Source organism: Otolemur garnettii, unplaced genomic scaffold (assembly GCF_000181295.1).
Source record: "Otolemur garnettii isolate 467f Iridium unplaced genomic scaffold, OtoGar3 scaffold00034, whole genome shotgun sequence".
NCBI lineage: Eukaryota > Metazoa > Chordata > Mammalia > Primates > Galagidae > Otolemur > Otolemur garnettii.
This window is the reverse complement of record NW_003852429.1, coordinates 10,139,789-10,165,692: the sequence shown is the minus strand read 5'-3', so window position 1 is coordinate 10,165,692 and position 25,904 is coordinate 10,139,789. Positions and strand designations below refer to the sequence as shown.

General features: G+C 41.7%; 1 protein-coding gene across 4 annotated transcripts in view; it reads left to right on the top strand.

Annotated features, from left to right (window-relative positions):
* The window catches only part of NALCN (sodium leak channel, non-selective), a 329,433-nt gene that overhangs the window by 254,451 nt on the left and 49,078 nt on the right, over positions 1–25,904 (top strand). For all 4 annotated transcript variants that reach the window (XM_023513101.1, XM_023513099.1, XM_023513100.1 and 1 more), the window contains 5 exons: positions 3,416–3,489; positions 21,362–21,463; positions 21,886–21,955; positions 25,400–25,491; positions 25,576–25,698. In XM_023513101.1, the coding sequence (XP_023368869.1) occupies positions 3,416–3,489; positions 21,362–21,463; positions 21,886–21,955; positions 25,400–25,491; positions 25,576–25,698 (461 nt within the window). The remainder of the gene's footprint in view (positions 1–3,415; positions 3,490–21,361; positions 21,464–21,885; positions 21,956–25,399; positions 25,492–25,575; positions 25,699–25,904) is intronic.

The window sequence follows — 25,904 nt, the reverse complement described above, 5'->3', positions numbered from 1 at the left end:
AGATCAGCCTTGTATTAGGCTGGAGGAGAAGGCAGTCAGGAGCGTGCATTCTATCATAGACCCGCTTACTCTGACTCTGTCTCCTTTCCTGCCTGCAGAACACCAGCACGGCATCTCTCTGCTGAAGATCACTAAACTCTGCTAAAGACTAAGATCTTTCTAGGAAGACTGCTTTACTCCCTCAAAGACTATCTCTCTCTCTCTCTCTCCCTCTCTCTCTCTCTCTCTCCTGCTAAAGTAGATAGCCCTCAGGCACCTAAGACACCTGAGCAAGGTAGCTTTGTGGTCCACATCCGGAACCTAGTTAAGCTGGGCCCAAGACCTGGCCAATCCGGGGCCCTGACAAGCAGTGGCAGGAGTGGGATGTGACATCAACTATTCTGATTTTTTTCAAAGCAAACTCCATGTAAATGCATCAGCCATCCACTTTCTTTTTCATTTCTACAGCTATGATATGTTCATTTCCGGAATAAGCAGTTACTGACTCCTTTCATAGCTGTAATTTACAATTTCGAGTCTAAAATTACTTCTTAGAAAATAGATCTCTGTGTTCTTTATGTTTTGATAATTATTTCAGGTGGTTGTCACTCTCTTTTGGAGCCAGGAGAGGGCACTGCAGAGCAGTGTAGCTCTGAGCTCTTTGTGAGGAGCCCAGTCTGAGAATGTCCTTTGCTAAAAGAAATTAGCATGGCTTTGCTACAGAAATAAGAAAAACTGAGGAGATAACTAGAGAATCACTGGTTAAAAAGGCCTTTAACTAGAAAAGCCTTCTTTAGAAAAAGGAATATTTAATATATGTAAATAGATATCTAGGGTATCAACTATAATATCCCATGTATAAATGAGAGAAGAAAGATGAGTACATAGATATCCTTTCTTCCTCCTTTCAAGGACATCCTGAACTGAACCTGATATTTTTCTATTGTAATATTTATTCATCCCCTATTTCTTCTATTGTTTATAGAAACAGTTCTCATGTACTCCCTTGTACAGATTAATACTGCATTTTGTTTTAATCAGTTCACGTTAAAGACAAAGGCAATTCAGTAGCCTTTTAGCAGTCTTACACAGTACAGAAATCATCTAGGCAGTAACATAAAAGGTATCATCCCACAGGCTTTTCCTAACATGCGATCGCAGGGGCAGGAGACAGGTGGTTGGATTCACGCTGCCGCCTCATACCAGGGGGAAGCAGACTGAGGCTTGTCCTTGTCCTTTGAAGATGAAAAGAGTTGTGGGATCTGCAGTTCTGTCCTAAAAGTCACTGTCACAGAGCCTCTGTGTTTTCAGGTGTCAAAAGAGCAGAGGCTCAGCCATGATGGTGCACTTCAGCTCAGTCTTCTGTCTCCAAAAGCAGCTCAAAACAACGTTCCTTAGGAGACATGCCACTAACTCAGGGAGTTTAAATCAATGTCACAAGTCACCTCTTTAGGGGAGGGGAGATGTAAGAAGGTCTCATGATCTATCATTGGAAAGAGCGTGTACATGCTGCCAGGAAAATGTAATTTCCAAATAAACGACATTCGCTCTTGTCTCTTTGCTGACACGTTAATTTGTTCTCCTAAGAGTTCTAGTGAATAAGGAAGCCAATTCAGTTTTTCATTATTGAAAAGAAAAATGAACAAGCCATCTTTCCTCATGAGGAGGAAATTGCCAGCATGCTCCGTGGTCCTGCCCTTTATTACAGATCTGCTGTGAACTATGAAGACTGAAATCCTGATTACTGTCTGAGGTGGCTGGGAAGATATTTGGGACTCTGGTTATCTGCCTATGGCCATATGGACCTACTGGCTGACCTTATAGCATTTGTTTATAGCAGTGTTTTCAAACCATTTTTCATCTCACGGCACACTTGAACCTGTAGTTAAACTTCCACAGCACACTTAAATTATGTTGACAAAAAAAAAGATTTATAAAAAAGAATGTATTTACTGTGCATTGAACTTGTTTCAAAAATAATTTAATTAATGATCTTTAAAAATTTCCATAGCACACCTAAGAGCTTCTCATGGCACACTGGTTAAAAGTCACTGGTTTATAGATTTGTTTGTGGATAGGGATTCTGTGGCTTTGTAGCTCAAACTTCCCAGCCCTTGGTGAAAAGAAACTACCCAGGTGGTCTGTTTTATTTGAACACAGATCTTTCTGTCTCCTGCTTCTTCACTCCTCCTCCTACTTTGTTTGAAGCACAGCCTCCCCGTGTTTTCTGGAGCTTGCTTGCTAAAGGCCTGCTAGCCCAGCGTTAATACAGACAGTCTACACTGAATTCAGGGTCCCGTGCACATATTTCCAACTTCAGTTCTTCACTTGATGCTGCCCTTGCCTCTAGAAGTCTTAACCCTCCTTCAAGGCCAAATACAACATGCCCTTTCCAATGAAGTCTTTGCTGACTTCACGGTCACTTCACTGCTGACTTTCCAGTGAAGTCTTTCCAGACTTACTGTCCTCCCCAATGGTGCTCGGACCCCTCCCGTCTTCTCCACCATAGGTGAGGTCCAGCACTTTGCCATCTACCTGCTTTTCACCTCTGCTCTCACCATTGTCTTCCTCCCTAGGCCGTCCATTTCTAGAAGCTGAGCTGATTCCCGTCTACTCTGCGTCTCCCGTGGTCTCTAGTACTGTGCAAAGTACTCAGAAAATCTAATCTATTGATCAGGATGGACAGGCTGTTCTCTAGTGCTCTCTTTATTCCAGGGACTGGAGTGACACTTCCCAGTGACTTGTTACTGTGGATCCTCCCTGACGGGGCACTTTCCTGCTCTCTCCCTACCCTTTTCCTGCCCACTCCGGCAACTTGTGCACCTGCCATCAATCTAGCTTCCGTGACTAGTGACCAAGAGGGGCTGTGCTGGGCAGTGTATCTTCTGGTTTATTGGCAGCCTGGGTCTGGGATGACTTTTTTCTCAGTCCTCTGCTCTGGAGTAGTAATGCTATCACTGCCAGTGGGAAGAACCCCTAAGCTGCCTGTCTCATTTGTCCCCGTGCCTATAGGCAAAACAACTTCTACACTCATCCTTCAGATTAGTCTGGAGTCCCAGATCACGAGCCTACAGCAGACACTATGTGGATTGGAGAACATTTACTAAATAATGACAAAGAAGAAGTCCAGTGTTAGTGGGAACATCAAATTCTTTGGAAACTGCTAAGCCTGTTCAGATGCAGGGCGACATTATCACTGTGGTTCGTAGCCCGTGGCCCTTCCCATGGCGGTGACACGGAGCTCCACAAGTTTCTTCTCAGTTCTTCCCAGATAAAAGTAAAAAAAAGAAAAGAACGCTAAATAATAGAATTAATCGTATGGTAATGCTTTAGGGAAAAACATTCATGTTTAATGTCTTAACAGTGTCATTACTGATCTGTTGGTATATAATTCCTTTATGTCCCCAGTCTAAAGTCATTCTCTTACAATTTTCAGCTTCGCAAGTCTGTTTTCAGCATCAGGGCAAGGAACCTTCTGGAAAAGGAGACGGCAGTCACTAAAATCTTAAGGTAACACCTATAAACATTGACAAATATTTAAACACAAATAGGATTATATTAAGCAGAGAAAAAGCTGTTTCTTAAATGAAATTTTTTTTGAGCATCAACATGTATTTTCTGCTAGAAAGTAGGTTTGAGTATCTACTTACTTATAAAGAATGTCAAAGATGGCTGGGCACCTGTAGCTCAGTGGCTAGAGCACCGGCCACATATACCAAAGCTGGCCGGTTCAAACCCAGTCGGGGCCTGACAAACAACAGTGACAACTGCAACCAAAAAATAGCCAGGTGCCTGTTGTCCCAGCTATTTGGGAGGCTGAGACAAGAGAATCGCCTAAGTTCTAAAGCTAGAGGTTGCTGAGAGCTGTGACGCCGCAGCACTCTACCAAGGGCAACAAAGTGAGACTGTCTCAAAAAAAAAATAAACATTAAAAAAAAGTCAAAGACATTATTAATGTCATTTCCCTCCCCTAAAAAAATATTTTATTAGCTCAGTAGGCTCATTTCTTTTCTTTCATGTATTTTAACAAATGTCATAAGTGTGAACATTTATTAAAAGGCAAAAATAAGTCACTGGTACTCTTAAAAGTTTTATATCTTGTGATATCAAAAGGAGAAATCATAATATAAAGGAAAATAGTAAAAGTAAACTTTTAAAGTAATTATGATTTATTAATCTATTAAGAACAGAGTTATTAAAAATGTAGTAAGAATAAAAAGCATCTCCATCTTAGAATGCTTATTAAGCAACCCTCTTCAGGATATTTTATAGAGTGAAATATATTAATAGTATTATTAATAGTATTAATAGTATATAGTGATAAGATAGAGTAACACGATGAGTATACAAATGCATAAGCATTTGAAATATAATTGATTGGCATGTATATTACATAGATGAATGTAAATGACACACCCTGTACTGGGGGACACCTGACAAGGTAAATGGAAATCCATGCTCAGATGTTCTCTCCAAACTCACGGTCAGTAGAGTTCTCTTCTGCTTGACTCATCTCTGGGAATAGTCATTAAAACATTCTCTCCAGAATGCTCATTACCATAACTTGGAAGACTGTCATGAAGAAACAAAGCTAAGTATATATGATTTGAGAAACTATTTTACTTTATAATATACCTCCTGACATTTGTGTGCAAAAACAAGAAAATCCTAACTAGTCCAAACATGGGCATACCTACAGCTGGGCTAAAATATTACAAAACTGACCCACATAGCCTAAAACATTTTTACCCACTTGCTGTTTTGAAATTTAAAAGAAGGATCGGGACTTTATGACAAGAAGGATGCAGAATCTTTTAGTGATGAATCTGGCTAGATACAAACCCATAGCCAAACTCTTCTGGCATAGACCACTCGTGACCTTCCTAAGTTTTTTATTTTCATGGAGTCATTGTCTTTAGTCTCATCTAAGACATTCTTTGCCAAGGAGAAGCACAGTGCAGCATGAAGGAAAGACCCCAGCTCGGTCACTTTGGCAAGTACATCACAGGTTGGCATTCGCCTTGACTGGGCGCAGGTGGGGGTGAATCCCCTAACCTTTAAATTCAGTGTAATATGTGAGGAAGATGTTTTATGAAATATCATTGCCTCAAAAATAACTTTCAGTAAAATAACAACTATCTGGAGTAAATCAAAGAAAGCAAATCCCCAAACTAAGGTGTCTGGAGCCCTGGCTGTGTGAGCAGGTTGGTTATGTATGTCCTCAGTTCTCTGGTCTGTCCAGCAGGAGCCCCGAGGAGCTGATCTTCACGGCTTCTCCAGTCCTAACGCAGGATGGGAGACTAGTGTCTGATGGCCTGGCTGCCTCTGGGCTCTGCTCCTCTGTAACTCTGAGCAGCTCACTTATCTGACCCTGAGTCTTCCCATCTGCCTTTGCAGTGCAGACTGTCTGATTAAGCAAAGTGAAATGTAATACTTATTCCAGAGGGAAACCACCACTTCACTTGTCTTAATAATGTGCCAGAGGGGTAGGGGTGGATATTTATAAAGTTTGGGGTTTGGGTTTAAGCGTTTGTAGGATGGAGATATGATTGGAATTGGGCAGAATTCTTGCCATGTGTGTAGGGCCATCTGAGACACACAGCAGGTGAGAGCTGCCGGTCATTGAGAAGCAACAATTACAGTCCTGGGGAGGGTGGCATCGCGGCTGGGACCAGGAAGGGAAGGTGCCTTCCCTGGCACCACGTCACTGCTTTCTGTGTCCTTTCCACCCACGTAGGCTCAGCATTCCAGTTGTGAAGAGAGAGTCTGCCCTTTGTTTTCCATTCTCCATCTTGATTTCAATGATCTACAAAGAGGGGGAAATGGTGGTGATTTACGCTGCCCCCTCACACAGGATAGTTTTCCTTATGTGCCTTGTAAAGTTTTAACCATACACATACAATCCCTCTAAAGAATAAATACAATTGTTCTTTTAAAGTAGCATTTTTAAAATTTTGGTATTGATGGATCCCTTTGGGCAGGGTCTTGGCAATAATTTGATGAAGACAAGTATTTTTAGGTGTCTAATTTGACCAGTCAAACAACCTATTGTCTGGAGAAAGAGGCTGGCACAGCAGTCTGCATGAATTTGGGGAAAGTGTCTACACTGGTCAGCAATGAAGTAGCTGACCGGGGAACAGCTTCACCTTCCTGGACAAGTTAAGGAAGGTCACACTGGTGCAGAGACCTGGGTCCTCAGCCTCCCCAATTAGGCTGTAGGGCCGCCAGCACTCTCAGTTCTCAGGGGACCCCCACTTCCAAATATCCATCTTCTAGTTGAAACAGAATCCACATTATTCTTCCAGCAAAAAGTATGTTATATACATTACCATGAACAGGAAATTCCAGCCCACAAAGGAGTGAGTCTTTCAGAGACAAAGGGCCCTGGAGTCTAAAGCCAGTGACTCGTGGGTAGAGTTGCCTGTTTTTACACATAACCAGCTTTAATTTCTGTTCTTGTACTTATTCTTTTAAAAAAAAAATAATAATTGATGTTTTGAGAAATAAGAAATGACATTTTTGATATATTTGAGAACTCTTTGATGGGGAAAAAAGATGGCCGTTTTTGCAGAACCTGAAAATGCAGGCACACGTCTCTCCAGGTGACTCACTTGCACAAATGCGCATCTGTGTTGTTCTATTTGAGACGTCTCTGAAGAGTATTGTGCCGGAGAGGATGTTCCACTACCAAAATTATAAAATCCAAGGTTGCTATTAAATTTGCTGTTGTTCTGACTTAGGCTCTCTTGTTCGGCTCCACTAACAAAAGCCTCTTTTCAAAAGGCAGTGACCTTTTCTCTGCATCAGATGAAATCAAAAACAAATAGCAATGTGCTTTCAAAAGCATCGCTGCCTCTACTGAGAATTCCTCTAATTCAAAGCCCTGAAATTGAGCAAAAATGCATTATCTTTCCTGCGAGGATGAATGAATAGAGAAATGTCAAAATAAAGTAATTAAACGTGTTGCATGATTTTAGAAAGCTCCATCCTTTTGTATTTTGCCAAGAGAACCTCATTAGCCAGGACAGTGTCATAATAACCTTTTTGAATACTGATATGATATTTGCATTCTGATGTTTAGTTTTATGACATAATTTTCTTCACCATGCACTTATATTCATTTTTAAAAGTCTGAGGAATAGTCTTTAATGGAGTGCTACTAACTGCAAAAGAATGAAGCCTGTTTAGTGAAATAGAGAGAGTTGGTTTTTCACAAACTTATCTTTCTAAAAGAATCATTTTTGATTGACTACAGATACAATTTATATATGACTTAAAATATACAAAAGCACTACCTATTTATTAAGCTACAGGTTTTTAAATGTCACTAGCTGAATTATCTTCTGGAAACAAAGTGCCCCTCACACATTCATCCCTTCATTCAAGACATATTTCTGTAGCATCTTCTACATACCAAGCGCTTCAAGCCATTTGCTGTGCCTGTTTGGCAAGTTCTTCTTTTCAGATTATTGCTTCTTCAGTTGCCCAGCCATGCAGCAGTTTTCAATTAGGTCAGATTATTTCTCTGCAGCTCCACATTCAGGGCATGACCAGCAAGATCCCCTCAAAGCCACCAAGAGGGCCTGAGCACCCAGTGGCATCCCCAGACCTCTGGGCTAGACCTGCTCCCTCCTCGGTGGGACGCTGCTCCCGCGTGGGAAGGGCAGGTGCTGGACTGACCCTACAGGGAGGAAGACAGATGTCCTTGAGGTTCAAGGTTTAGGTCAACCTTATAGCAGCAATTTTTAATTTCCAACATTTAGTGAAAATAACCCCAAGGGTTTTGTTGTTGTTGTTGTTGTTGTTGTTGCTTTTTTTAATTTCAGATTAAGATGAGGGTACAAAGGATTAGGTTGTAACGTTTGCCTTTATCAGGTGACACCCCTGTTGTGGTTGTGTTCTGGACCCAGGAGGTGAGCCGTGTACCCCCTGTTGTGCCTATCAGATGAAAGCACGCCAATCATCCCCTCCCCCCCTCCCCGTAACTTGACTTAAATTGAATTTTTCTGTGCCGTGGGTATGTATTATTTCGTCTACTGGCTTCATGTTAGTATTGAGTACATTGGACACTTGCTTTTCCAGTCTTGTGATACTTTACTGAGAAGAATGTGTTTTGACTCCATCCAGGTTAATACAAAAGATGTAAAATCACCATCTTTTTTATGGCCTTTTTTTTTTTTTTATTGAATGGTAACTATGTACATTAATGCACTTCTGGGGTACAGTGTGGGGTTTTCACATGCAATCTGAAATACTTCCATCAAACTGGTCAACACAGCCTTCATGTCATTTTCTCAGTTTTTATGGCCTTTTTTATACCACAGTTTATTAATCCATTTGTGGGTTGATAGGCACTCAGGTTGTTTCCACATCTTGACCATTGTAAATTGAGCTGCCGTAAACAATCTAATGCAAATGTCCTTATGATAAAATGGTTTCTTTTCTTCTGGGTAGACATCTAGTAACAGGATTGCAGGATCAAATGGAAAGTCTACTTCTAGCTTTTTGCAGATTTGCCATACTTCTTTCCAAAGAGGCTGTATTAGTCTGTAATCCCAACAGCAGTGTAAAAATGTTTCCTTCTCTCCACATCCTTACCGGCATCTGCAACTTTGAGACTTTGTGATGTGGGCCATTCTCACTGTATAGCCCCAAGTTTTTAGAAAGCAAAGTGCTGAGAATGAATGTCATAAATATTCATCTTTATGATTAGATTGAGGCTTCCCTAACAGAATTGTTGTATTCCTTAAGCTTTTCCTGATGCTAAAATACTCTTATAGATTAGTTGAAAGACTATTTGGAGAGAAGATAAGGTGAGTTAATAGATGAAAATTAAGTGTATTTAGAGAACCATAAGTAAAGAGGTAAGATCTGTAGGTATATGCACTTATATAAGATATAAAATAGTAAAAATTTTAAAGTGGCAAAATATAACTAAATTGAACTAAAGCAATGCATTCTAAATGTACTTTCCAAATAACATATTATTTAAGGTAATTACAATGTCCTATATTTTATTAAGATTTATATGATTTATAGACCATTTTTAGATAAACCCCAAAGTGACTGTAAAAGGCCTATGAATCAGGAAGGCTACTGTTGAGTTTTCTAAACAATTTCGGAAAGATGATTTATTTTAAATAGACTTAATTTTTTTCAGCAATCTTAGGCTCCCAGCCAAATTGAACAAAAGTACAGAGTTCTGATATACCCTCCTGGCCCTCCCCACTCCCCCCCACACACACAGCCTCTCCCACTATATCATCTCCGCCCCCCCCCGACTCGGGTGCATTTGTTACAACTGCTGAACTCATGCTGGCACATCACTACTACCCACAGTCCCCGGTTCACGTTAGGGCTCACTCTTGGGGTCGCACTTGGATTTGAGCAAATGTGTGAAGACACAGACCCACACTGCAGTGTCCTACGGACCAGTTTCACTGCCCGACACTCTGTGTGCCCAGCCTACTCATCCCCTCTCCTCCCAACCCCTAGCAACAACACATCTTTTTACTGTTTCCCGAGACATATATATACATAGAAATACAGAGCTATATGTTTCCATAAATATGCATAGGTGATATAGTAGATTTGTTTGTAGTTACCAGAACTTGGAAGCCGCCAAGAGGCTCTTCCGGAGGGGAATGAATGAACCAACTGTGGTACATCCAGAGAATGGAACCATTACTCAGCACGGGCGAGAACCCAGCCGTCAAGTCACGAGAAGACTTGGAGGAGACACGAGTGCATATTGCCAAGTGAAACAAGTCAGCCTGAAAAGGCTGCACAACGTATCACATTTTTGGGAAAGGCAAAACTGTGGAGATGGGAAGCTATTTTAACAAGATCGCTCCTTTGTTACTGTACCAGGAGTGTGAAGTAATAATATGGAAAAACAAAATACCTGTAGAAAAATTCTTTAGTTCAGTTTCTGAAACATTTGCAAAATTTTGCCTTTATTATCCTAAAAAGCTCAATGTTTGCATTGTAATTGACAGGCTTCTGAGTCAGTGGTTGGGTTATTAAATTTAAACTCCAATGACTGACATAGGGCTGGAGACATCTCATTTGCTGGATTTGAATAGCTATATTCAAGGTGTGGATTGCACCTGAGTTAGTTTTCTTTTTTGTTTATAGTATATGCAGAAGATAAATACATTCAAGGCTTCCTTTATTTTATTTTCTACTTACAATGAGATTCTGGTCGCCCACGTATTTACATAGTGGTATATGAAAACATTTTTACAAATTACACAAAATTGGGAAGAGAGCACCTGCTCCTGCCATTAAAGAGCCAGATCCATTTGCTGGGGACGGGGCTGATTCACAAAGGAGCAGGGTATTCACTAAGATAAAAACGCAGCTTTTTCCTCATCTCAGCGAGAGGCCATTACCAGGGAGCTCACCCATTAGCATCCGCTGTTGTCTCTACTTGGGCTGATCACATTGTCACTCTCCTGGAGTCAGGTAGGAGCCATTTCCAGGATGCACTCATTATCTATTCTCCTACACAGTCGTACAGTCACGGTTTTACATAATTACCATGGAAGGACTATTTTCCTGTTGTCTGTTAATGTGATTACATTACATTAACCAACCTCTGATAAGACTTTAAAATGTATTACCTTGTGGCTCTCAAGATTTGAGTAAAAATCCCACAAATGCAACGCTCTGCAGAGTTACACCACAGCGGCTTCAGATGGTAATTACATTTAATACCAGATGGCATCACGTAATCTAACTTTTCTATAATGAGTAAAAATAATTTGAAGACGCATAGGCCCCACTCTTTCGATAAAGAATGTGCAGGCTTCTCCCAAACCCTTGTTCTGGGACATTAAGAAAGACGTGAAGACAAAGAAGAGAGAACGGGACCCCCTGCCACTGTGTCTATAAACAACTAGTGGTGTTTAAAGGCTAATAAAGCTCCAAAGAGCTCTCCTATAACCATAATCTTTGGGCCAATCTTAAAATATTTTAGATGGAGACATGTCAAGAAAAATAGAGACAATTTCAACACATGATTCTCCTCTTCCCCCAACTTCCGTAAGAGATTTTATATATATATATGTGACTATCATATATATATATATGTGTCATATATATATGACTATCACATAAGGGGCAATTGAAATTCCACAGCACAAAGGCAATGCAGAAAAAAAAAGGAGAGAGAGAATCAATCTTTCATATGTTTTTTCTTTTTCAAAGGCTTGGCAAGAAACCAGGGGTAATATTTTTGCAACTGGGAATGTGTGTTTGCTGAAGAATATTCCCACATTTGAATCATCCTCAGGGGTCCTCATCTTGTTTTACTTTGAAAGGTAGAGAGGGCATAGCATTAACCCCAACTGGGAAAAGGGAAATGCCTCACTGTAATTCTCCTCCAGGGAACAGGAATAAAGGGATTACATATGCCTGCATAATGGAGAATTTCCTCGCTCTGACAAGACAAAAGACTTCATTATTTTTCACCAGACACTTGGAGCCCTCTGTGCTTCCCAGATCTAGAAGCCACATAGGCAGACCAATTTTTTTTTTTTAATATTAAGCCACTAGATGGAGTTCCTAAGAAACTGGCCTTCTAGTAGCTGCCATTATGAAGAGACAGAGGAAGATGTCGAAGACCTTGATATCGTCACAGTACAGTGTCTTTCCCCTACGAACAGTGACACCATTCCCAACAATCAAGATCAAAGTGTTGTTTCAATGCCATTAGCTCTGCTTTTCTCTGGACAGAAAATTAGTGAATAATTTTCGTCCTGAAAACCTCTTCTTTATCCTTACGTAAGGCCAAAAGGCACCCAATCCTAATGAAAAACTTAAAGGGGCAAAATACAACGTAACTGAACACTGGAGTACTTCTTCTGCTTAAGTCTACTGCTAACCAAGTAACTTTAATGATGTGTGCATCTCACTTTTTATAGAAAGTATTAAAAGGCTCAAACTCCTTAGCCATCCACTATTTCAGCTTGCAAATAGATTCCTGCAAGATGAGATTATATGAAGACCATGTTCCCAAGAACAGATCAGATTCCAGTTTAAGAAACTGAAATCAGTACAGCGGTTGGAGTCTGCTCTGCCCCACGCCAGCTTCCAGGCTCCCTTAACAGCATTCACATACAACATAGATAAAGACTGATAAATTTTCTAGTTGCAAGAAGAAATGTCTGATTTTTTTTCATTACTATCTCAGGGTCTTGTCTGTTACCGGTACACAGTGCATTATTCTGTGTGTGGTGTAGAATTCTGACTTAAGACAAAATTAAAATCATTTAACTCCCTCATTGAAAAGCATATTTTAAACACCTGCCGTTTTGTTTGTGATTATGTTCACGCTTCATAAGCATGAAGTGATCAAGAAAGAAATTAAAATATTTGATCTTCACAGAATTTCAAGGTTCATTCATTCAACAAATGTTTGTTGAACACCTACTGTGTACAAGAACTGGGAAAATAATCCTGAACCGCTTTAAAGACAACCTCTGCTCTCTTAGAGCTCTTTGAGTGTGGAATATATGAGGAACTGAGAGACCAAAGACAGTGGTATGGGGGGAACAAGGTCCCTTCTGGTAAAAGGGGACACTGGACAGGAAGATTAGAGGGAGACCAAACAGGGCTTTGCAAGCCACGCTATGCTTTAGGCTTTGTCTTTTTCTCAAGAGCAACAGGGAGGTGAAGAATTTAAGGCAAAGATAATAACTGCATTACTTATCTATTGCTGCATAACAAAGTACTCCAGCACTTATGTGATTTAGACAACACGTTTTTATTCACAGTTTCTGCCAGGAGTCTGAGCATAGCTCATCTGGGTCTCTAGCTTTGAGCCTTTCTCAAGGCTGCATGCATTTGGACTTGAATGGAAAGAAGCCCTTCCTAGATGACGTGGTTATTAGTAGTCGTTGTTTCCCCAGATGGTTATCTGGAGGCTGCCCTTGATCCCTAACAGATGGATCTCTCCACGGAGCACCGTACATCAGGGCAGCTTGCTGCACCGAGCAAGCAAGCAAGAGGGCAAGAGGGTGTCAGCAAGAGGGAGGAAGAGGGAGTGCTAGGAAGGCAGAAGTCCAGTGTTTTGTAAACCTGTCCCATCACTGGTGCCTTCTGTTCCTTAGAGAGGGCAGTCACTAGGTCCTGTCCATACTCAAGTTGAGGGGTTACCAAAGACATGAGAACCAGGAGGCTGGGATCACTGGGGCCATAGGACAACAATGTGAACATTCATCTCAGAAAACACCGGGCTTGCAATATAATAATCATACATTCATTGAGTGTGGATGTGTGGAGACCACCTCGGAGGCTACAGTGCCAGTGCATAACAGACATCACTATGGATGAGAGTCAGAACAGGAAGACTTACCTCCCAGTCTGGTCCTCTGCCACACTTGCTGTGCGGTCCCCAGCATTCCGTAGAATGTTCTAACATCAACCAGGACATGAGATACGATAGCATTGGAAGTAACAGCAAATAAATTTAAATAGGCTTGGCGCCCGTAGCTCAGTGGTTAGGGCACCGGCCACAAACACCAGGGCTGGTGGGTTCGAACCTGGCCCAGGCTAAACATTGCTAAACAACAATGACAACTGCAACAAAAAAATAGCCAGGTTGTGTGGCGGGTGCCCAGCTGCTTGGAAGACTGAGAGAAGAGAATCCCTTAAGCCCAAGAGTCTGAGGTTGCTGTGTGCTGTGACACCACAGCTCTCTACCAAGGGTGACATAGTGAGACTGTCTCAAAAAAATTAATTAATTAAATCAAAGTAAGTTAATTAAATTAAAATAAAGTGTCAGTGTTTCCAAACCACTTGGACATGCACAGTCGTTGCTTCTTCCAGTTCCCTGAGAAGTCTGCAGGTGAAGTGTTACTTGCTACACTTTACAAATGGAAAATGCAAGCTCGGAGAATGTGTATCACCTGCTTGAGGTCTTGCAGCTTGTAAAAGCTGAGGTCAGAAGTGTGTGGTTCTAACCTTCTCAGCTCATCTTCTGCATGAGCCTTCCAGATCAAGGTAGAATTTTCTATCCGCAGTTGCACTGCTGGGCATGAAAGTGCCAGCCTACTGTGCTGCTTTGCACTGTGAGACTAGCAGGTTGGGGACAGATTGGGCCCATGCAGGACCCTTTCCTCCTACTCTCCTTACCTGCTCCACCCTCCCCTTTGTTTCTTATTGATTCCATCCACCTGCTGGCAGGAGGGCCAGGAAATGAACTTCTAAGAGAGTAGGAAAGAGAGGATGAGGGATAAAGTCAGGAACTGACAGTCTAGTAAGGGGGATAACTAATGACAAGAAAATGCCATTAGCATAAAAAGCCTTGCTTGGGGAAGAGAGGCAAGATGGCCGACTGAAGCCAACTTTTGGCAGAGGATCCCATCTGGAGGGAGAAATAATGGCCAGAAATAACCCAATAAAGTGAAAGATTGGGAGCTGAGGTGAGAGAGAGGATCAATAGGTTCACATCACCCCTGCTGCGACGAGCTGGGACTCCAAGGAAACAAATTCTAGGTACAAAACCCATCCCAAAGAGGATGGGAATCCTTCCCCTCCCCCACCCTCCAGGAGAGTGGCTTGAGGTGAGTAGAGAACAGAGAACCTTTTGTTTCATCAAAGAGGAGAGAACAACTGAGGGCTGGGACTCCCTCCACGGAGAGATACGGCTGCAAGCCCAGGCAGTCTCTTGCCTGGGCCAAAAGTTGATCTAATTTTCTTCCTAACTTCCTCAACTCCCAATCCACCCTTCCCCCACACACTCCTGGCTGTCTGGAAGACTACCCCTTTAAAAATCCAGAGCATTTGGCAGATTTTTGCAAGGGTGGGGCACCTCATGAGCTGTGGGTCAGTTGTGCTGAAACTATAACTTTAATAGAGGTGGGGAGTCACAAAGGGAGAGAGACTTGCCCCATGTTGGAAAGAGCATTGCTTGGGTCCTGTGCTACTGACCACTGGGGACCATAGCCAACAGCTCCCTCTGCAGCCTGCAGTGAGTGGCTCAGCTCCCCTCTGGGCTCCTACAACTTGCAGCCACAGGCCAACTCCTGCCCAGCTCCTGTGACCCGTGCAGCCCACGATGGGCAACTCCCACCTGACTCCTGAGACCTGAGGCCCGCCAGTGACTCCCACATGGCCCTTGTGACCTGCAGCTGGCAACTCCTGCCCAGCTTTTGCGACCAGCAGCCCATAGCTGGCGACTCCCACGTGACTCCTACGAACTGCAGCCCATGGCCAGCGACTCCCGTCAGGCTCCTGCAACCCATGTGACCACCACCAATGACTTCTGCCCAGCTTCTGCAACCCATGGCCCACAATGGTGACTCACACCCAGCTCCCGCAGCCCTCGGCCAGTGACTCCCAAATGGCTCCTGTGACTGCCAGAGACTCTGCCCTCCAGCTCCCGCCAGGCTCCTGACACCCACAGACTGTAGCCAGTGGCCAGCAACTCCTGCCAGGCTCTGGCAACCCCTGAGGCCCCAGAGGCTGGCGACTCTACCCTCCGACTTTCCATCCAGCTTCTGCAGCCAGAGGCTGGAGGTCAGCAGCTCCTCCCTCTGTTCCCCCCCCCACACACACACACACAGGTTCCTGTGACCCCTGTGGCTAGTGGCAACACCCTCCAACTCCCTGCCAGCTCCTGCAACCTGCACACAGCAGTACCCCAGCCTGGCCATGCCACCCCTGTCAATGGAAGCACCACCCCTGACAGTGGTGGCAGCTCCATGATCCCTAATGCTGGGGTCAATTTGAGCTGCCAGTGGACCCCCACTGGCTAGATACTGAAGACCTTTTGAACTCTCCTACCTGATTGGTGTTTGCATCCACCAGGACAATTGGTTTGGAACTCTTGACCTGGGCCAATCATCCAGGGACCCAGCAAGGTTGTACCCTGGTTGTGGTGTTGTGGGAGTATGGGATTCTCCCCTTCAACTTGTGGCCTGTGGGAGGTGGGGGGGAGGGTGTCTTAGTTGCTTATATATCTCCACTGCTGAGATTTCAGCACAAAGCCACTGAATCACTGTGATTGGTCAGAGACTAGCTGAATACTGGTCAGCACCATCTAGCCACACCACACCACACCAAGGTGCCCAGAGTTTCTGGCAGTACTTCTGAATGGGACCTTTGTAAAGCTCTAAGGGAAAAGCTGCAATCACCACTCCTAGTTCTTTGGTAAAGGGATGGTTAATTACAACTCCAGGATCCTTCAATTCAATTTCACCTTGCCAGCTTCTCTAGCCAAATGGTGAAAAATAATCATGGGGTGGAATCAGCAGAAAAACTCTGGCAACATGAATAATCAAAGTAGATCACCTACCCCAAGGAATGACAAAGGAGACACAACAGAAGATCCCATTCATAAGCAAATGGCTGAGATTTCAGAAATCGAATTCAGAATTTGGATTGCAAATAAGATTAACAGAATAGAGGTAAAGATGGAATTAGAAATTCAAGGAGCAATCCAAAAGTTGTCTCAAAATTCAATGAATTCAAAGACAAAATCACCAAAGATTTTGACACATTGAGGCAAGAACTTGCAGCCTTCAAATATCTGAGAAATACATTAGAATCCCTTAGTAACGGAATGGAGTAGGAAGAAGAAAGGATCTCTGACATTAAAGACAAAGCTTTTGAATGCTCCCAAACACTCAAAGAGAATGAGGAGAGCAAAAACAGATCATTCCCTGAGGGAATTGTGGGACCACTCCAAAAGAGCAAACATTCACCTCATAGGAATCCCTGAATGAGAAGAGGATGATCCAAAAGACACAGATACTCTAATAGATAATAGCAGAAAACTTCCCAAGCATGGTAACAGATACTGAAATTGAAATAGCAGACAATTTCAGAACCCCAGCACAACTTAACCCAAATAAAGCATCTTCTAGACACATTGTACTTAACTTCACCAAAGTTAATATGAAAGAGAAAATCCTGTAAGCAGCCAGACATAAGAAAATCATAACCTACAAGGGGAAGAATATTAGAATGACTTCAGATCTTTCTGCTGAAACTTTTCAAGCCAGAAGAGGATGATCATCAACCTTCAATCTCCTAAAAAAAAAAACAACTTTCAGCCCAGGATTCTGTATTTAGCTAAATTGAGCTTCATTTATGACAGAGAAGTTAAATACTTTAATGACATGCACACATTGAAGAAATTTGCCATAACCAAACCAGCTCTTCAGAATATCCTCAGACCCATCCTCCATAATGACCAGCACAATGCTCTACCACCAAAGTAAACTAACTCACTCTGAAATTCTTGACCAAAACCCAATTTCCACAGTAGTAAAAAGATTCAATATTTCTATTGGACTTGCAAAACCTTGACACCCCAAATACTACCAGGCTTATCAATACTCTCAATTAATGTGAATGGCTTACACTGTCCTCTTAAGAGGCACAGGTTGGCTGACTAGATACAAAAACTCAGGCCAGATATCTGTTATATACAAGAATCTCATCTTACCTTAAAGTATAAATATAGCCTCGGGGTGAATGGATGGGCATTTGTAATCCAGGCAAACAGAAATCAGAAAAAAGCAGGGTGGCAATTTTATTTGCAGATACAATAGGCTTTAAACCAACAAAAGTAAGGAAAGACAAGAATGGTCACTTCATATTTGTTACGGGAAACACTCAGCATGATGAGATGTCAATTATTAACATTTATGTGCCTAACCAGAATGTGCTTCAATTTATAATGGAGACCCTAATGAACATGAGCAATTTAATATCTTCCAGCACCATAATAGTTGGAGATTTTAACACCCCTTTGGCAGTGTTGGATAGATCCTCCAATAAGAAACTAAGCAAAGAAATTCTGCCATACACTTTACCATACAACAATTGAATTTAATAGACATCTACAAAACATTTTATTCTAACAAGACTTAATACACATTCTTCTCATAAGCCCATGGAACATTCTCCAAAATTGATCACATCTTAAGTCACAAGTCTAACCTCAGCAAATTTAAAAGTATAGAAATTATTCCTTGTATTTTCTTGGATCATCACACAATAAAAGTTGAACTCACCAATAACAGATATCTGCATACTCATAGAAAGACATGGAAATGAAATAACCTTATGCTGAATGATAGCTGGGTCATAGATGAGATTAAGAAGGAAATTGCCAAATTTTTGGAAGAAAACGATAATGAAGACATGAATTATCAGAACCTGTGGGATACTAAAAAGGCAGTCCTAAAAGGGAAATTTGTAGCATTTTCCTCAAGAAAATCAATGAATATTTAAATGCCTTATTGGAAATAAAGCCCCTCAAATCACTATTCTTTTATTTATTCTAATGTATTTCTCAGATATTTGAAGGCTGTGGGAGGTGGGGGGGAGGGTGTCTTAGTTGCTTATATATCTCCACTGCTGGAGAACAGAAAGAGAGGAAGTCAATAACTTAATGGGACATCTTAAGCAACTGGAAAAGGAAGAACATGCCAACCCCAAACCCAACAGAAGAAAAGAAATAACTAAAATTAGAGCAGCATTAAATGAAATTGAAAACAAAAAATTATTCAAAAGATCAATGAATCCAAAAGTTAGTTTTTTGAAAAATTCAACAAAATTGATAAACCTTTGGCCAACCTAACCAAAAATAGAAAATTAAAATCCATGGTATCATCAATCAGAAACAACAAAGGCAAAATAACAGCAGACACCTCAGAAATTCAAAAAATCCTTAATGAATACTACAAAAAACTTTATTCTCAGAAATATAAAAACCTGAAAGAAATGGACCAATATTTGGAAGCATGCCAACTTCCTAGACTTAATCAGAAAGAATTGGAAATGCTGAACAGACCTATATCAATAGTGAAAAAGAAAAGTCCAGGACCAGATGGCTTCACGTCAGAATTCTAACAAACCTTTAAAGAGGAACTAGTACCTATATTATTTAACCTTTTCCAAAACATCAAAAAAGATGGAATACTTTGCAACATGTTGAATGAAGCAAATATCACTCTGATCCTCAAACCAGGAAAAGACCCAACAAAAAAAGAAAACTATAAACCAATATCTTTAATGAACATAGATGCAAAAATATTCAATAAGATCCCAGCAAACACAGTCCAGCAACACATCAAACGAATTATACACCTTGACCAAGTGGGTTTTAATGCAGGGTCTCAAGGTTGGTTCAATATACATAAATCTATAAATATAATACATCACATAAACTAAAAAACAAAGACCATGTGATTCTTTCAATAGATACAGAAAAAGCTTTTTGACAATATCCAGCATCCTTTCATGACCAGAAAGGATAGAGGCCATCTATAGCAAACCCACAGCAAATATCATATTGAATGGTTCATATTGTATGTACCTGGCCTCATTGGAGGATGTGTAAAGTGTATGTAACTTCTTAGTAAATCTAACTATGTTAATTTGAGTTAAGAACTTTCTACCAACACTATCAATTTCCAAAATACTTAAATATTTTACATGACCAAAGAATGTGACAATGACTATTTTATTTATGCAGAAACACCCTAGTATGGCCCTCTTTCTGTATTTGCTTCATGTCACGAAACTCCCCTCCCATCTCTTTGCTCAGGCCCTTCCTCTAGCCCAGAGTGATGTCCATCTATCTGAGGTCCTCCCTCATTTACTGGAAACCTATATGTGGCCACTGGTCCTTTTGTGTAATGTAATTAGATTTTTCCACTTGTTTTCTTTAGTTGAATTTATGTTTCTCCAGAAAAGTTATTTTGTGCTATTAAACTGAGAATATTGGCCAGGTGCAGTGACTCACACCTGTAATCCTAGCACTCTGGGAGGCCGAGGGTTGTTTGCTTTAGCTCGGGAGGTCAACACCAGCCTGAACAAGAGTGAGACCCCATCTTTACCAAAAATGGAAAAACTAGCCAGTGTTATGGCAGGCACTTGTAGTCCCAGCTATTCAGGAGGCTGGGATAAGAGAATTGCTTGAGCCCAAGAATTTGAATTTGCTGTGAGCTCTGAAGATGCCACAGCACTCTACTCAAGGTGACAGAGTAAGACTCTGTCTCAAAAAATAAAATAAAATAAAAGAATAGTGATTTGAGGGGCTTTATTTCCAATAAGGCATTTAAATATTCATTGATTTTTCACAGATATCAACCATGATGATTATCTTTATCCATACCAAAAGCATTTTTAAATGCTTAAACATATTCATAGTATTGTAAGAAGTGTTGTTTTAAGTATGCTACACAGATACAGACCTTTTCTAGAAGTTCTTGGCTGAGATTGACAGTAATAGTACAACTCAAAGCTATTCTAGAAATGAAATACATTTTAAGAAACATAAGCATGAAAGTGTTATGTAAAACAATGGCAGACGTGTCTGTATTCAGATGCTGAAAACAGTACAGCAGCATAAGATTTGCATATTGTGAAACCATCATGTTTTAAGTCTGTGAGTTATTTTCAGGAGTAAATCATTCTCCTCACCTTACCAATAAGGACACTGAGCCCCAGAGCCATCCAACCAGCTAGGGACAGTGTAACTTTTGGCACATGGTTCCTTCAACGCCCTGCATTATCTTCTTTCCACCTGACTTCTATCTCGAGGGAATTTCTGTTGTTCCCAGATGAAGAAAGGTTTCCAAAGAAGACATTTTGTTTTCTCACCAAAACCATTCACACCACAGATGTTGGGTCATCCAATTGTCTTCACTCATTAGCAAATCTGAAATTAACACAAGCCCAGTTGTGGGTCAAAGAGAACAGGCTTTAAAGAGTCTTTATGATTTATAGAGAATACAAAGGAAGCTGGTATTCTGGTATTCTGGTAGCTGGTTTCTCTAGGTAATTCCAAAGACCATATCATGGTTTCTTAAAATTGTGGGGAGAAAAACACAGATACACACATATAACATTTACCCTCTGAAGCATTTCTAAGTGTGCAGTTCAGTGGTGCCGCGTACATTCACATCGTACAGAATGTTAGCCAGGGGTCACTTCTATTGACACCTGATTTTTGCTTCTCAACTTTATGCCTTCCTATTTTCCTAAAGTTGCAAAATCTCCTAAATGTTTCCTAAACATTTTCCTAAATGTTGCAAAATCTCCTTGCAACATATATTTCATCAGTCCAAAGGCCTCGGTGGACAAAGCATCCTTACTGGATTTTATTAGAAACCTTTTGAAAATTCAAAACCAACATCAGTGGGGAAGGGAGCTTTCTAATTATTTCTTCATAGAGGTGACTCTTCTGCTCCTGACACCGAGCCTAAGTTCATTTCCTTTGTAGTATGTGTCTGTTCACTGTATTCTGCCTTATCATTGGTGTTTCCTTAAAATAATAAGAATAGCGAGCACTTATGTATTATTCACCCCAAATATATAAACCATGATTTATCTAGGGCTTTGGTTTTGTTTTTTCTAGAGCTTGCACTCGACAGCGCATGCTGAGCGGATCGTTTGAGGGGCAACCAGCAAAGGAAAGGTCCATCCTCAGCGTGCAGCATCACATCCGTCAAGAGCGCAGGTGAGTGCTGGGGAGATGGCACTTTCCAGACACTGAGGGGAGGAGTTTGTCAGGAAACCCACACTGTGTGTCAGCCTCAGCCAACGCCCTCGGGTCGGGTGAGCAGACAGGGATGGGGACCGGACTGAGGTCTATGTGCTGTTGGTCTCAGTCATGAAACTCACAATCAGATTCAAAGATCTTCACTTCAAAAACCTTCCCCTTAGTGATAGCCAAATTCTCACTTTTAAGATAAGAAGGAAAAATTCTGGATTTTGTTAAAGGGATCAAAGACATTTGGATAAGACTATAAAAAGAAATAGTAGGCTTTTGTGATGTTGTATCAGAAAAAAAATGGTTTTATTTTGTTTTCATCGTGGCCACTACTTTAAAAGTCAAATTTGATCTTGAGGTGTGTTAACTAGTGATTATCATTGTTTTAGGTCACTGAGACATGGCTCAAACAGCCAGAGGATCAGCCGAGGGAAATCTCTTGAAACTTTGACTCAAGATGTAAGTTCTAAGTGGAGCTTTGGGATTGTAGAAATATGGTTATGAAAATGTATTTAAATGACTACTTAGACAATTCTAGGGCCTGGGTGTCTCTGTTAGATTCTCGTATCTCCTTAAGACTTCACATCACAGAGAATCACGAAACTTAGGAAACAAATTACACGGCCAGGTACCAAAAAGTAACTGTTAACTGTAGAAAAATCAAGTCATCCTACACTAAGAATGTCTCTTAACTAAAACAGTCACACAAAAGTGATATCTCGGTGGTGCCTGTGGCTTAAAGGAGTAGGGCGCCGGCCCCATATGCCGGAGGTGGTGGGTTCAAACCCAGCCCAGGCCAAAAATAAATAAATAAATAAAATAAAATACATCAAACCATTTTTTTAAAAAGTGACCTCTCAATGGCATTGACTAGAAATTAAAAACATTTAAAGCATTTTCTATGAATAGTTTGCATCGCTAACTTTGAATATTTACCAAATACCATATGGTCTCGAATTTAGATGTAGTGTCTGTAATTTTAGGGCTTTACACATCAGGACATAAAATTTTGTTTTTAGAAGGACTTTTCTGTCAAAGACTCCATAGTATTTTCTAAAACTTTCTTTGCTTTTAGGTTCTGAGTCACTCGTATATTGATTATTGGCTCTGTGTATATATACCAAGTATGTGGTGTGCCCTGCGGCCTGATCGGAGTGATGAGGCTGGTGGTGGAACCAGGCAGGCCAGCTGCCCTCCAGGAGCTTAGACTCTAGGGAGCGAGACAGGCTTAGATAAGCGAGTAAACACATGATGGGATTTCTGGCAGTGGGTTCTTTTTATTCTTCCTTGTTATGCAGGTTTGCTTTGCAATCTGAAGTAGTGTAAAGAAGTTAAAAATGGAAATTTGAGAGCAGGGAATTTTAGATATTATGGTTACTGTAGACCCCAGAGACCCAAATGAAATGAAAAATCGAGACACTCAAAAGTGCAGAGAAGCCAAGGGGTGGACTAACCACCAGCCACACCAGGCTAAGATCACAGTGAAGGAGTTGGAACATATTAAATACTGCTAATATGTACATATTAAATAACTTTCATTATAAACCCCTGGGTCTTAGGTGGAAGCTGGATAAGTTAGCTGAGAAAACAGTCTTGAATGTTCAGCGCCAGGGACAGTGCTTGAGGAAGGAGGGCTGCACAAGGAGATCAGCAAGGCCCTGGAGTTATTTTGGTTTTGTCTTTTCATCACTGATCCCTTATTTTATAAGAGTTTTTAGAGGGCTCAACCACTGCCCTGCTTCCAATCTGCAGCACCTGCCATTGTAGTCCAAGTGAACTCTTTCTATTCAGTGTTCCAGGCAAAATCAAGAACTAAAGGAAGGTGGTGATGAGAACCCTGATATCACTGTTACCTGACTGACGTGCTTCTAACACACAGCTGTTACAGTTTTTAACACCCAGAGCTCTGTCTGATTTGCTACCATACTATCAACATGGAATTGTGATCAGATCCAATACCTGGCCTGTGCATTTATAATTTCAGAGTCAGTTACGTTGCATGGAGAAAATACTCAGGCAGAAATTCAGAGGCACATCACTTGTTCAAACTTCTTTTCTTCAATGTGATTCAATAGAAATGTACAGTCGACTAAAGAATCAAATTAGAACTTAGCTTTGAAAATATGTGCTTAAATATACACAACAAAGGCTGTTTGAAGAGTCTCAATTCCAGAAGCTTACTTCTTCTTCAGAGACTAATTAACATTTCTCATACAGAAGTACCACAAAATCCATCCCCCATCTTGTCCAAAGCAAAATGTCGTGGGGTTCTGATCATTTCACAAGATAGCCTTCTAATGTCTTTTGTTCCATAAAAGGGGCATTTAAATTAGAGAATTTTAACTTCTTTCACTTTTTCCAAACAATAGAAGATACAGATAATTAAATCTAAGGAATACTTTCTATAAAATCTATTGAGTTATTGGCACAATGGCTCCTGCCTCCCATGGTCTGTGTAGGGCCCACCAAGGCCCTGCCTGATCCACCCCCTCCTCCCTGACTCTGCCCTGCCTGATCTGCCTCCCTCCTCCCGGCTCTGCTCCTTGCTCTGTGGCTCACCACACTGGATTCCTGGCTGTTCCCCATAGACACACCGACCCTGCTCCCACCTCTGAAAGAACCCATTTTGGCAGCTCACTAGTGGCCTGCACCCTCATCTCCTTACGGTTTTTGCCCAAATAGTCCTTTTGTATCGAGGGCCACCCTATTTTAAATTATAGTCTTCTAGAATTTGCTATGCCTCTTACCAGCCTCATCCTTTCATGAGAGCACTCAGCATCCTCTAACACAGTGGTTCTCAGCCTTCCTAATGCCGCGACCCTTTAATACAGTTCCTCATGTTGTGGTGACCCCCCAACCATAAAATTATTTTCATTGCTACTTCACAGCTGTAATTTTGCTACTGTTATGAATCGTAATGTAAATATCTGATGTGCAGGATGTATTTTCATTGTTAAGAAGGGGTCGCGACCCACAGGGTGAGAACCACTGCTCTAATATATTTACTAATTTTGATTTACTTTGTATCTGTCTCCTCCTGACTAGACTGTCAGCCCCAGGAGGACAGGAGTGTCGTTTTTCTGTGTGTTTCATTTCCCCCTTACCATATCCTCAGCTCTAGAACAGTGCCTGGGGCATGACAGGTTCTCAGCCAGTATGTGCTGAGTGAGTGACTCTTTAGAGGAAAAAATACCCTGGCTAAAAAGACGGTGGCCACTAAACACGTGTGTGTATAAACATATAAATAAAATAAAGATACTCATTTCAGTTTTTTAAATGATAATATATTTTGGCCTTCAGAAAAAGCTCCCATTTTGGCCAGGCATGGTAGCTCATGCCTGTAATTCTAGCCCTCTAAGGAGCTAAAGTGGGAGGATCCCTTGAGTTCAGGAGTTTGAGACCAGCCTGAGCAAGAATAAGACTCGGTCTCTACTAAAAATAGAAAAACTAGGCTTGGTACCTATAGCTTAGCGGCGCAGCCACACACACTGGAGCTGGCAGGTTCAAATCCAGCCTAGGCCTGCCAAACAATGACAACTACAACCAAAAAATAGCCAGGCATTGCTTGTAGTCCCAGCTACATGGGAGCTGAGGCAACAGAATCTCTTAAGCCCAAGAGTTTGAGGTTGCTGTGAGCTGTAACACTACAGCAGTCTACTTAGGGTGACATAGTGATACTCTGTCTCAAAAAAAAAAATATAATATATATACTAGCCAGGCCTTGTGATGGGCACCTGGAGTTTCAAATACTCAGGAGGCTAAGGCAGGAGGATCCTGAGCCCAGGAGTTTGATGAGCCAGGCTGAGGCCATGACACTCTAGCCTGGGGCAACAGAGTGAGACTCTGCTTCAAAAAAAAAAAAAAAATTTCCACTTTAATACACCCCTTTTAATTTATTTCTAGCATTCCAATACAGTGCGATATAGAAACGCACAGAGAGAAGACAGTGAAATCAAGATGATTCAGGAGAAGAAAGAGCAAGCGGAAATGAAAAGGTACAGGGGGCCGCCAGGTTCCGGTGCCCACCCTGCAGTGGCAGGGTCCCTCAGCCCTAATCTCCCATAAATGTCCCCTTCAAGGAAAGTGCAAGAGGAGGAGCTGAGAGAGAACCACCCGTACTTTGACAAGCCGCTGTTCATCGTGGGGCGGGAGCACAGGTTCCGAAACTTCTGCCGCGTGGTGGTCCGAGCGCGCTTCAACGCGTAAGTGGGGTCCGCTTCGCCCGGTGTGTGGCCGGAGCCCTGCAGACAGCAGGGGGCGTCCAAGGACGGAGAAGGGTCGTGTAACCCTAATGGGGTCACACTCTACACCCTGGGCTAATGAACCCTGCTGCTCCCCTTTCCTGAGAGCCTGACCCGGTAGAAAACAAAGGTCGCAAGCAGTTAGCATTTGTAGAAGACGCCCATTG